The 12,722-nt window shown below is 44.9% G+C and overlaps 1 protein-coding gene across 3 annotated transcripts in view; it reads right to left on the bottom strand.

Annotated features, from left to right (window-relative positions):
- NRXN3 (neurexin 3) overlaps window positions 1-12,722 on the bottom strand; it is a gene marked incomplete at both ends in the record, with an annotated part of 1,004,347 nt that overhangs the window by 719,507 nt on the left and 272,118 nt on the right. For all 3 annotated transcript variants that reach the window (XM_080619336.1, XM_080619338.1, XM_080619337.1), the window contains one exon: window positions 9,696-10,079. In XM_080619336.1, coding sequence (XP_080475462.1) covers window positions 9,696-10,079 — 384 coding nt within the window. The remainder of the gene's footprint in view (window positions 1-9,695; window positions 10,080-12,722) is intronic.

Raw genomic sequence — 12,722 nt, 5'->3', positions numbered from 1 at the left:
ATAACACTATGTTATTAGTTCTGTAGAAGAGGCCTATGCTAATAAAAGTATAAAATGCTAAAAAGCAGTAACCAAATGTCCTTACTCATCTACCCACCAACATCTTTTTTTGTTGTTCAAGTGCTCTTCACGGGAGCTGACTTTAGCACAAAATCTAACACAGTTTTGGATAATCATATTTCTTGAACTGGGAAGACCTTGTGAAAGCTACACTCAGCAATGAACAGATACAAACACAGAAGTTTAGAGAAAAACAGCATAAATCATCTTCTGTGCCATCAACTGCCATATTCAAATGAGATAAAGAGCACCTGGAGTACTAACAAATTCACATGCAGCATGGAAGGCAGGAGTGGCCTTAAATATCAAGAGCATATGATGATGGAGACAAGATGAAGAAACTGGACAGAACACACAGATAAAAAAATCATACCCATGTCATCATGAAGTATTGGAGAGACAATCAGTTGATTTTTATATGGTCTCAGATCTTCCAGCTGCTCAGCAGACGCTGGTGGAGACTGCCACATCAGTAAGACTCATCAAAGTTAAAGTTCAACAGCCTAAAGACCATGAAATGATCTTCTCCTAAAAAGATGTTATCACCCTGACTGCAGAATTAACTGCACACTCTTCTGTACTGAGGATATCACAAAGGCATTACAAGGCAAGAAATGGCATCACTTGTGCTGGAACGCACATATTCAGAGTGGCTTTTGACTGACTATATACATCTATGGGCAACAAAGTTACGATGAGTGAAAAAGATCACAATATAAATCCACAGAAGTGAGAGACACCAAAATTGTTCCTTCATGTTGTTTCTCTCCCCTTACAAGCCCCACCTTGGCTGCCCAGTCCTTATTGGAGCTAGCACATCTCATGAGCATCTTGGGAATTGTTTGCATGTTAGAAATTACCCCATGGAAGGCAATGGAAGGATGCAGAGATGGAGTATACATACAAGCCTAATACAGTAGAATAATCCAGCACTTATGCAACCAGCAATAACCTTCTGCTCCGACACCCAACCATTAGGGAGAGATATGAGGGAGCTAACCACAGAAAGCCTGGATCTGCATTTCTTGAGCATAAGAAGAGCATATATCACAGTAGTAGCTACTAGGGCCAGCCACAGAGGGAACATCCACAGGTGTTGAAAATGGATTGATGGTAAGCAAGAAAATGAACTGCTCACCCTCAACAAAAGCAAACATGCCTGAGATCATATTTAATAAAACAAATTAAAATGGGTGTGAAAAGATTGCATGAACTCTTTTGCTATATTCTGATGGGACCTTTTTTTCTGAAGTTTGGAGATGTTTTGGGAAATCGTATAATAGGGACCTATCTGTACTAGTAAGTCAATGAACAGGTAAGCTCTAAAACAGACCATCCAATTTCTAACAACTTTATCTCATGAAATCGTAAAAACTACTCTGATGTTTTGACTTTCCTAAAGTCTTAGAATATTCAAGATCCAGCAAGGATTAAAAGCACTAAAGCAGTGCAGCAAAGGTTTTTCTCCTAATGTGTCCAGCACCCCTGGGAATCATCAGTCCTATAAGAAATTGATTTTCAGCAATTACATAGCATTACACTGCAGGCTCAGAAGGTCTGGACAGTCCAAAAAGCATCAACACATTTTAGGTTTTTTAAACAAACCTTCAAATATATAATCATCAGTAAACATCTTCACTAAAATGACAAAGAAATCTATGCTGCTACCTGTGCTTAAGACAGCAATGCACACAGCACTTAAGCCACGTAAATGATCTTGTAGCATTTCTTATTACCAGTAATTTTACAACATCTCTATTTATTGCATACATAATAGGCAGACGTGTGTTGTCATTAAACTGTTCTTAGCAAACATTGCTGTAAAGGCACTTGGCAGGTAATAAAACGTGTAGCCCTATGCTCAACACTGGCATTGCTAACAGCAGGCACACTGCTGTTCACAAACAGTACGCCACAAACCACAGAAAAATCCTGGTTTGCTCAGGATGTTAACCGTCCATCTGTGAGCAAACCCAAACAGGAAGGGACACTGGTTTCAGCCCATGGGAGGAGAACTGGAGTGGCCTATTTCTGTCTTGCTGCAACAAACACTGGGTGCAGCTCAGCAAAACGAAAGGGCTGGAACAAGACTTTTATTTTTGTTACCTGGAAAGGACTCACCCTACAGCCAGTTCTGAGCAATTAACTTCAGCCGTTTAAAACGTAAACCTTGGTGTCTTTTATTTCAGTCTTAAATGGCCAGCAGTATCAGACCAACCTGCTTTCTCTAATCTTATCAGTATATACCTCTTCCTAAAAATAAAAAATCCAATCAAGGTATTTAGGTAGAAGAAAGTATTAAAAAGTGAGCTAACAACAAGATCTGATTTCCATTGGCCTAAAATGATCCAATTTTAAGTCATCTTTTGCTTTGTGTCCTTCCTGGGCTTTTGCCCTCTGCAGTCCCTCTCCCAGTGTTTCAGCAGAAGGAGAGCACACAGAGAGCCTTTAGGATATGCAGTAGAATAGGCCTAATACAACTTCTTGAATCCATGGCATTTTCAGTGCAGCTACAGAAAATAGCTAATGGGAACACAACACACACTCCCCTCCTCCTGCCTGTTTAATGCCAGTGCTTTGGGGTCCTTTTCAGAAAAGTCCATGGGAAAAATAGCTAATGGGAACACAACACACACTCCCCTCCTCCTGCCTGTTTAATGCCAGTGCTTTGGGGTCCTTTTCAGAAAAGTCCATGGGTTGTGAGGAGGTACTTTGTTATCACATCAAAGTACATCATCCTCCATGACCAAATCCAGCTCCTACCTCTAACACCTTAAGAGCAGTTAACACGGGGCTGCAGTGACCTGATGCTGCAACTGATGTCAAATACTAACAAATCAGAAGCCAAAGGCTTTTTAAGTACATGAAGTACTTAGAAAACACTAAAGATCCTTCACAAGTAGCTGCACCAATGCATCCTTCCCACCTTCCTGCACGTCTGTAACAGCTCTACAGCTCATCTTGCTGACAAGACTTGCAACTCACGCTAATTTCTATGGGGTTCAGTATGTGAAGGTTGTTTACATGAAACAGGAGGAAGTGTGTGCTACCCACTGCGTTGGATCCTTTTTGTCAGTTCTCCCAAAGCCTGACGCATCTCTGATGACTGGAAAGCACTTGGGAAGCATTCCCATTGGCTTTCAGGCATTTTATGTCCTTTATTTCAAACCAATTAGCAAAATGGCAGACCTGTTAGAACAAGGTACTTGACGACAGGGATGCTGCACTGCATACACGCTTCTCTGATACTCCTTTCTAGGATTCAAGAATGACTAAATACTATCAGAACTACAACCTCCAAAGTTGGATTTTTCCCCCTAATGCCCCACATACCACAACCCAAGACAGCAAACTCAATACAAAGCTTCAATATGTACTTGCAATCATAACTTTCATCACAAATCCACTCTGCTGTGCCTGCCATTCATTTCAGAGACACCCAAAACCTATCTTTCAGTATAGGAGTCTTTCTGGCATGATTATACTTTGCCCTCCACCAAACATACTCTAATCAGATATAACAGGAATGCAGGAGAGCTCAGGCAGCAGGGGGAGGCAAGATCGTTACCACATTGCACCACTCAGACCATCACTTGCAGGAGGGATTGTGTCCTGTCTAGTCGCTTCTTTTCTATTTGCTTTATGCCCCCATCCTAAACAAGACATCCTCTTTTTTGTCAGTCTGGTAGCCTTGGCAGCTTGGTACTATCAATTCCTTCACAGCACAGTTATCTTCTGGAGTGCAGCAACACTGAATTATCAGACCAGAATCTGCATATAATCAATAAAAGAAGACAGGCAAATCAACAAAGGGAGGCAAGCAGATTGTGTTACTGCTTCAAATTTCTCCTGAGAAGCAACTACCTCCCTCCACTGACTGTACAGCGAATTTAAGCATTAGCACAGGTCCTCATTGCCAGGCTTCTATTTCTTTAATCTCAGAGTATTTACCCAAGGCATCTAAAGAAGGAAGTCACAATACTACTTTAGCTGAGTTAATGCCACTTGCAAAGCCAACAGAATCTTATTCCCAGAACTGGTGATTAGCCATGCAACTGCTCTCTTCCAACAGCTACTTTTCGGTGGATAAAGAACTGGCCGGATGGCCACTCGCAAAGAGTTGTGGTCAATGGCTCGATGTCCGGCTGGAGACCGGTAACGAGTGGTGTCCCTCAGGGATCAGTGTTGGGACCGGTCTTGTTCAACATCTTTGTCGGTGACATGGACAGTGGGATTGAGTGCGCCCTCAGCAAGTTTGCCGATGACACCAAGCTGTGTGGTTTGATTGATACGCCGGAGGGAAGGAATGCCATCCAGAGGGACCTTGACACACTTGTGAGGTGGGCTGATGCCAACCTTATGAAGTTTAACCATGATAAGTGCAAGGTCCTACACCTGGGTCGGAGCAATCCCAGGCACAGCTACAGGTGGGGCAGAGAAGAGATTCAGAGCAGCCCTGCACAGAAGGACTTGGGGGTGTTGGTCGATGAGAAAATGACCATGAGCCGGCTTCAGTGTGCGCTTGCAGCCCAGAAAGCCAACCGCATCCTGGGCTGCATCAAGAGGAACATGACCAGCAGGTCGAAGGAGGTGATCCTGCCCCTCTGCTCTGCTCTCCTGAGACCTCACTTGGAGTATTGTGTGCAGTTCTGGTGTCCTCAACATAAAAAGGACATGCAACTGTTGGAACAAGTCCAGAGGAGGGCCACGAGGATGATCAGGGGACTGGAGCACCTCCTGTATGAAGATAGGCTGAGAAAGTTGGGGCTGTTCAGCCTGGAGAAGAGAAGGCTGCGTGGAGACCTCATAGCAGCCTTCCAGTGTCTGAAGGGGGCCTTATAGGGATGCTGGGGAGGGACTCTTCATTAGGCACTGTAGTGACAGGACAAGGGGTAACGGGTTCAAACTTAAACCCCTTCCTGTTATCTTTAACATCCCTAGCCAAGTTTAACTCTAACTGGGCCTTAGCTTTCCTAAACTGGTCCCTAGCTTCCCAGACAACATCCCTGTATTCTTCCCAGGACGCCTGTCCTTGCTTCTACCTATAAGCCTCTTTTTTCCTTCGAAGTTTTCTCAGCAACTCCTTATCCATCCAAGGAGGTCTCCTGGCCCTCCTGCTGCACTTCCTTCTAGTTGGGATGCAACACTCCTGAGCTTGGAGCAGGTGATCCTTGAATATCAACCAGCAGTCTTGGGCCCCCCTGCCCTCTAGGGCTGTGTCCCATGGAACCTTACTAAGCAGGTTCCTGAAGAGGCCAAAGTCTGCTCTCTTGAAGTCCAGGGCAGTGAGCTTGCTGCACACTCTTCTCACTGTCCTGAGGATCTCGAATTCGACCATCTCGTGGTCACTGCATCCAAGGCTGCCCTGGAGCGTCACATTTCCAACCAGCTCTTCTCTGTTGGTGAGCACGAGGCCAAGCATGGCACCTCTCCTTGTCAGCTCCTCTGTTACTTGCAGAAGAAAGTTGTCTTCCACACAATCGAGGAACCTCCTGGATTGCTTGTGCCGGACCGTAACATCCCTCCAACAGATGTCAGGGTGGTTGAAGTCCCCCCTGAGAACAAGGGCCTGTGAGCATGAGGCTGTTCCTATCTGTCTATAGAGCACTTCATCCACAGAGTCCTCTTGATCAGGCGGTCTGTAACAGATCCCCACAGTAATGTCTCCCATTGCTGTTCTCCCTTTAACGTTGACCCACAAACTCTCTATTGACTGCTCACCTGTCCCCAGACAGAGTTCCATACTCTCCAGCCTATTCCTAACATAAATAGCAACTCCCCCTCCCCGCCTGCCAGGCCTGTCTTTTCTAAAGAGCCTGTAACCTTCTATTCCAACACTCCAGTCATAGGAGCCATCTCACCATGTTTCTGTGATGCCTACTATATCATACCCCCGTAGACGTGCACACAACTCTAATTCCTCTTTTTTTTTCTCCATGCCGTGGGTGTTTCCATAGAGGCATCTGAGCCGAGCTCCAAATGAAGCCGGCTCATTGGCTGGAGTGGCTGGAATATCTCTGCATCACTCCAAGCATTTATTGTAGGTGCTGGCAACTGACTGGGTGTGTTGGGATGGAATGATGCCCCCCTCCTCCAACACATCTAGTTTAAAGCTCCCTTGACCAGTCCGGCAAAACTGCTCTTCCCCTTCTTTGTCAGACCAGCCCCACCAGCGTCCAGTAGACCTTGCCTACTATATTGAGTCCCATGTTCTAGATACCCAAACCCCTGACTATGGCACCACCCTCCTAATCATTTATTAACCTGGCCAATCCTCCTAGCTTTTTTGGGGTCCTCCCCTTTATCCTGGAGAATTGACAAAAAGACAATCTGAGCTCCAGAGCTCCTAACCACCTCTCCCAGGGCTCTGTAGTCCTTCTTTATGTCCTCCAGGCTACTGCTATCTATATCAGTAGCACCGACATGGATCACTAGAAGTGGGCAATAGTCTGTGGGACTCACTAGAGCAGGCAGCCTCTCTGCAACATCCCTGATCTGTGTCCCTGGTAGGCAGCACACCTCCCTTGAGACTGGGTCAGGTCGACAGATGGGTACCTCTGTTCCTTTCAAAGTAGAGTCCCCTACTACTACAACCCGCTGCTTTTTCCTCGCATCACCAGTAATGATCTTCTTTAGCAGTGCATCAACCAGTTGTTCCTGGTGCAAATGTGTATCCTCATCAGTCCCCTGCAGGACAGCAAAGCAGTTCTGGGTGGGGACAACAGATTTAGGAGGAAGCCCCTTGCTTTTAATTGTCCTCTTCCTCTTTTTTTGTTGCTTTTTGTTGTTACTATTTCCCAGCTTCCTGGGTTAACAGCCTCCTTCTTTCCTCCATGAGCTGCAGGGGACGCTTGAGGCCCCTGCACAGTTTGGGCCTGGAGCAAGCAGTGCTGCTTCCTCCCAGCTTCCCTGACATCTTGCAGCCTATTGACAGCATCCCGCAGCTCAGCCCCTGCTGCAGGAGGACCTGCACCAGGGAGCACCGAGTGCAGCCCTGCCCATTGTGCACCCTCCCCTCACAAGACCAGTGCAGGCACTCTCTACACTCTGAGCTCTGCACTGCAGCCTCCCCTCTCATCGGCTCTGTCTGGGTGCCTTCGCTGGCCACCGCCGGGGCAGCCAGAGCAGAGCTCCCAGACCAGGCCCTGGTCATAACGCGAGTTCTCACCATCCCACCCGCCTGCCCGCACAAACTGCCTCGACGAACTCCTCACTCGCGCTCCCTGGAGCAGGTTTTTAACCAATCAGGGCTGGTGCCGCCCCTCCTGGCTCCGCCCCCTGTGAGTCCCTGCTCGCGTCAGCTGAGCTGCCGGCTCCTGGGCAAGTCCTGTCGAGGAGCTGAGGCTCCCTCGGTGGCTCTGGCCGCTCTGAGTTGAGCCTCCTGGACGCTGATCTCCTCCCCGCTCCGGTGTTGAAGGCGTCCTCTCCCGAGCTACTCACCTCAGCAATTCACTGACAGGACAAACTCCCACAGGCTTTAGATATAGGTGATATACTGAATGCCATATATTTGTATTATTTCACCAAGAATAAAAGGAATCCAAAACTCTAACTATGACATAAGTAATTTCCTTTTTGAGTTCCTTTTAGATTTATAGCAGTCCTTCACATGTCAAAGTATAAAATGTATGAGAAATACAGCATTATAAATGTAGAAATGTTATACTTGGGAAAATGAGAAGTAGATTTTACCACCAAATGAATCATCTGCTTCTCCTGGAGTTGTATGTATGTCTTTTGGTTTTTTTGTACCTTAACTAAATGTTAAGTATGTGTTTTGCTTTGTGACGAAGAGTGATTTTCCTGGTAACCAACAGGCACAGATTACTTATTCTAGGCTCCCCTGCCCCTTAACCCTTCACCCTACATCTTGGGCTGCAAACCAAAGAGTTACACTCCTCAATTTTTACAGGACAGAAGTCTAAGGACTGAGTAAAGCAAGAGACAGCCCTCCTCAGATAACAGATGGCAGACAGGAAGCATGAGTCAATAGCTGTCTCTTATTAACAGAGCTGGTAGCCTGCTCCTTCTTTCCTCCCCTTATGCACCAGCCGATTTTAAGACACATGCTATAACCATTAGGCCATGGTGCTAAGTAAGGTAATAGAAAGAAGTGGATGGAAGCCCTAAGACTCTGCTAACAGTATACAGTGAATTCTTGGGTGTACTGTGAGTCCAGTTCAACATGAATACAATGCAATGGCCAAATATCAACAGAAAGATTGTTCTGAATACAAGAATAAACCTTTTAAGGGAATATTTTCTTTTCTAAGTGATCTCAGCCCTATCTGTTTGTTTGAGGGTTTTTTGACCCAGTCACCTCCCTCATTTTGAGGGTGGCGCCAGCACAATAAAGATAACAGTTAATGGAACCACCTGGTATTTGAGAAATATATAGCTCAGACACCTTACATTAGTTAATTCTGTTCCATGTGGCCTAAAATACATATAATTTGCCTGCTTGTACCAGCACTACTTCTGCTTCATATCTCAAATCATAAATCTTTAAATCACCAGTCAGAATGACTAAGAATAAGATGCAGGGAATCTCCTGACACCTCCTACAGATTTGCCTTATTAGAGCTTGTCCTGGTTTAGCAGTAGCTGTCATTTTTGATCCCTCTTAGTAGCTGGTGCAGTGCTGTGTTTTTGACTTTCAGCCTGGGAACAGAGCTGATAAAACCGATGTTTTTAGTTGCTGGTCAGAATGTTTACTCTGACCAAGGACTTTGTGAGTCTCAAGCTCTGCCAGGGAGGAGGGGAAGCCAGGAGGAAGCAGAGACAGGACACCTGACCCAAAGTAGCCAAAGAGGTATTCCATACCACAGCACATCATGCCCAGGATGTAGAACTGGGAGCTCCCCGAAGGGCTAGATCGCTGCTGAGTGGGGGCAAAGTGTCGGTAGGTGAGGTGTTGTATTCTCTTCCCTTGTTATTTCCCTTATCATTATTATTATTGGTGGTAGCAGTAGTGATTTGTGTTATACCTTAGTTACTGGACTGTTCTTATCTCAACCCATGGGAGTTGCATACTTTCGATTCTCCTCTCCGTCCCTCCAGGAGCGGAGGGAAGAAAGGGTGGGGGGAGAAGTAGACTGCGTGGTTCTAATTTATGGCCTGGGTTTAAACCACGACAGAGGTGAACCTGGAGACATGTTGATGTTAACACTATCTCATTAGTTAGCTTTACCCACGAACAGCCATCAAAGGAAACCCTACTATGTAAAAAAGAGAAACACTAGACAAAACCAGGATACATTGTCTGTCCCATGGAAGAAAGATCTCTGTAACTGAAGTTCACGCTTGGTACTGTTTCCAGTAATTTGCATGAGACTTCTCACATGCAGCAGCATTTTCTGCCTTAGGAGACAAACCATGTTCAGCCAAAGAAACTCTGGAACCTGAAGAAAAGGTTTTTCAGAAGTCTTAGGGAAAGAAGTGGCAGATGAAGAAGGTAAACTTATGAAATGAAGGTGGGAAAGACTGGAATGAAATGATCAGAGAAGTAGTAGGGACTGGAACTTAGCATTGGGAAGACCAGCAAGGGCAGGGAAAGTCTCATGGAAACAGTGAATTTTGTTCTAGTTCTGCATACCTTAATCTCTGTGTAACTGAGGTCAGAAAATTCAGCTTACCTCGCTCACATGTTCTACCCCAGTAGCCAGTGCCAGTGCAGTCACAAATGAAGCGGTTCCAGCCATCCTTGCAGATGGCATTATTCTTGCATGGGTAGCTGTCGCACTGCTTGGTGCTGAGGCGGGAGCAGGAAGACTTGACTCCTGCAGCATTCTGTGCCTCTGCCAACTGCCGGATGTTCTTGCTTCGTCCATCGATGAACAAGTCTCGAATACAGCCGACATAGCCATAGTTCAGCATTGCTGTCCAGAGCTCTGTGGGAAGGATGAGTCCTGCCCGGTTCTCAGGCAGGCCACCGAGGTACATGTCGCCTTCCAGATCAAGGATCTCACTCTCACCACTGGCAGTGAATGGGGTGCGTCTGCTGTTCACTGATATTGTACCTAAATGAGGAGGATAAGGAGACATTACCACTTTCACTTACGCACTCAGTCCAGCTCTTTTTTTTTTCTAATAACTGAGTAAGGTTTAAGGTTCACTGCAGGAAAATGAAGATTCCTCCCTACCCAAATGCACTCCTAACAGAGACAGTGTCTGCCACACACCACACAGCTCCCTTTCCTCTTGAACCACAGGCCATGAATTCTTCTACACAGTGACTGATCATCATGTCTGTATCCCAACTTGCATAATAACAATTCAATGCTAAATAATAATGTGTAAAAAGCTGAGCATTATTCAATGGTATTCATCCAACAAAGCAAAGACCTACTGAGAACATAAAGGATTTTGACAGTATCAGGAATGGAGAGAAAAAAAGATAAGTAAAAGTGTATAAAGTGACATTACATAGCTCTTCCAGAAAGTACTTCATCAGTACCTCCAGAACTGGACCTGAATGATGGAACTAAGCAGACCCTCATCAAGCATCCCCATCAAAACTGGGGAGAATAGTTGATGCAGAGAAAACACAAGGCTACAATTCAGAAAAACTTTTACATGGTGGAGCAAAAGGCTGATAGAAATGTTTGATATAAATCAACAATAAATACTAAGCTCTGCACTTGGGGTAGAAGAACCTCACATGTAAGTACAGGTTGGGAACCAGCTGGCTAAGGAGTAACTCTGCAGAAAAGGACTTGGGGATGTGGTGGACAACAATTTGGACATGAGTCAGCAGTGTGCACTTGCAGTGACAACAGACTGATCACAGGTTGCAGCAAGGGAAACTCCAGCTCCTGAGAAAGGAACATTTTTCACCATGAGGGTGGTCAAACATGGGAACAGAAACCTTGGTGAGGTTCTGGAATAATCATGCTGAAGGCATTCAAAACACAACTGAACATAGCCCTGAAGAAAGCCTCAATTTCAGCAGAGTTTGGACTAGAAATCTCCAAAAGTTTGTTCCAAAATAAACTATTCTTTGGTTTTACAAAAGAAGTTATGTATTCTAACTTCCATTTTAGAAACAGAAAAATTGAGGTAGAGAAAGACAAAGGTTATCTCTGGAGAACAGTTAATATTACAACTAGTAGCTTCCATATGCTCCAAGCAAGATGTGGGCACAATGCACTGAGGCCATTCCTCTATATTTCAAGGAATTGTCCCAACATGTAAAACAATTAGAACATATAATACAGAAATATAATTAGAACACAAGACACAGATGCAGACAAATGAAGTGATTGGTTTAAAGTCAGACAGCTCATCCAAAGCAAAACAGGGAACATAATGCAGGTCTCACACCCCAGAGCAGTGTGGTCTTCAGAAGAGCATTCAGCAGCTTTTGTGATAGGGACATCTGCCCACCATACATGCAGCTAAGAATCAGGAGTTCACTCTCCCTGGCTATAAATCATCACATCCAACTGCCTTGTTATTAAGGTATCTGTCCTCGGAGACAACTATCCGAGATTTAAGGTTAATTTCACATCATTGCATTTTTATCATACACCCCTACAATAAGGTGGGAGAGTTTAGTTAATAGAGTTAGCTCTATTTTGTTTCTCTGTGAGAAAGCACAGTTGTGTACACATGCTTTTTCTTCAGTTGTAATATGTGTCTTCTCAAAGAACAACACATATGACAGACACAAGGTATTTCATGTGTGTGATGTTCAGTAATAATTTAGGAATGATGTCAGAGGCAGCAGAGTGCCAGAAGCAACCAAGGCACAAATTAAAGGCTCAGAGAGAATCACGGTTATTTGATGAATCATTTTTAAAAACAAGCTGCAGCACCACAGACATTTTCCCTTTTACAAAGTAGAAAAAGAGAAGATGTGACAATACACCTACAGTCATAAAAGCAGCATGTCACGAAGCCACAGAATCAGAGCCCCCATTCCAGTATCTCTGCTGTTACTCCTCAAAAGCAGCATGTGGAGTACATATTACTCAAAAGACTAGAACAGTCTAAAATATTGGAGAGCTGAGCTCTGGACAGCTGCTAATTACGCGGAAAGCAAGCACAACCTGCAAACAGGTGAAGAAACTCCCAAAGGAGGAGAAATCCTGGATACCAAGTGTAAAACCTGAGAGAGAGAGATGATGATGATGAAAGGAAATAACCTAGCCAGCAGGCTAAACTTTCTGCCAGTGTTTTGTACCCTGCAGTTATTCCTGTAAGGAGATGGTACTAGCTCATTTAAGATCAAGCTCCTGAGATACACAAATTCTGAACTGACCCTAGGACGGAACAGTCACATGAGCTGACAGCCCTTTCTCATTCATTTTTCAAATCCCATGTTCCCAACTCTGTTTAGGTAGATCAAATCCCATAATGAGAAATCGGAAGCATCTAGCCATCTCCTTTCCAGTCCCTTAGGCACTTTGTGCAGGGCTAAAGAACAGATCAGAAGACCCCAGTTACTGAGGGCAAAACTGGTACACAAACCAATGCACTGGTGCAACCCTCAACCAAATCCTCCCATAGATTTTTAGTGGCTGAGTGGGAGGGACACCATGTGCGTTTGGCAGTCAATGACAAGCTGAAAATGGTGTGTTCTGTAATCTGCCCAGTGTTCACCGCCTAGAAACCATGACAGGTTTTGTGGTCATTTTGTAGGAGCTTTCCTCAAGGGCAGA

The sequence above is a fragment of the Psittacula echo genome (assembly GCF_963264785.1).
Source record: "Psittacula echo genome assembly, chromosome: 5".
Lineage (NCBI taxonomy): Eukaryota > Metazoa > Chordata > Aves > Psittaciformes > Psittacidae > Psittacula > Psittacula echo.
This window is presented reverse-complemented; position numbering and strand designations above follow the sequence as displayed.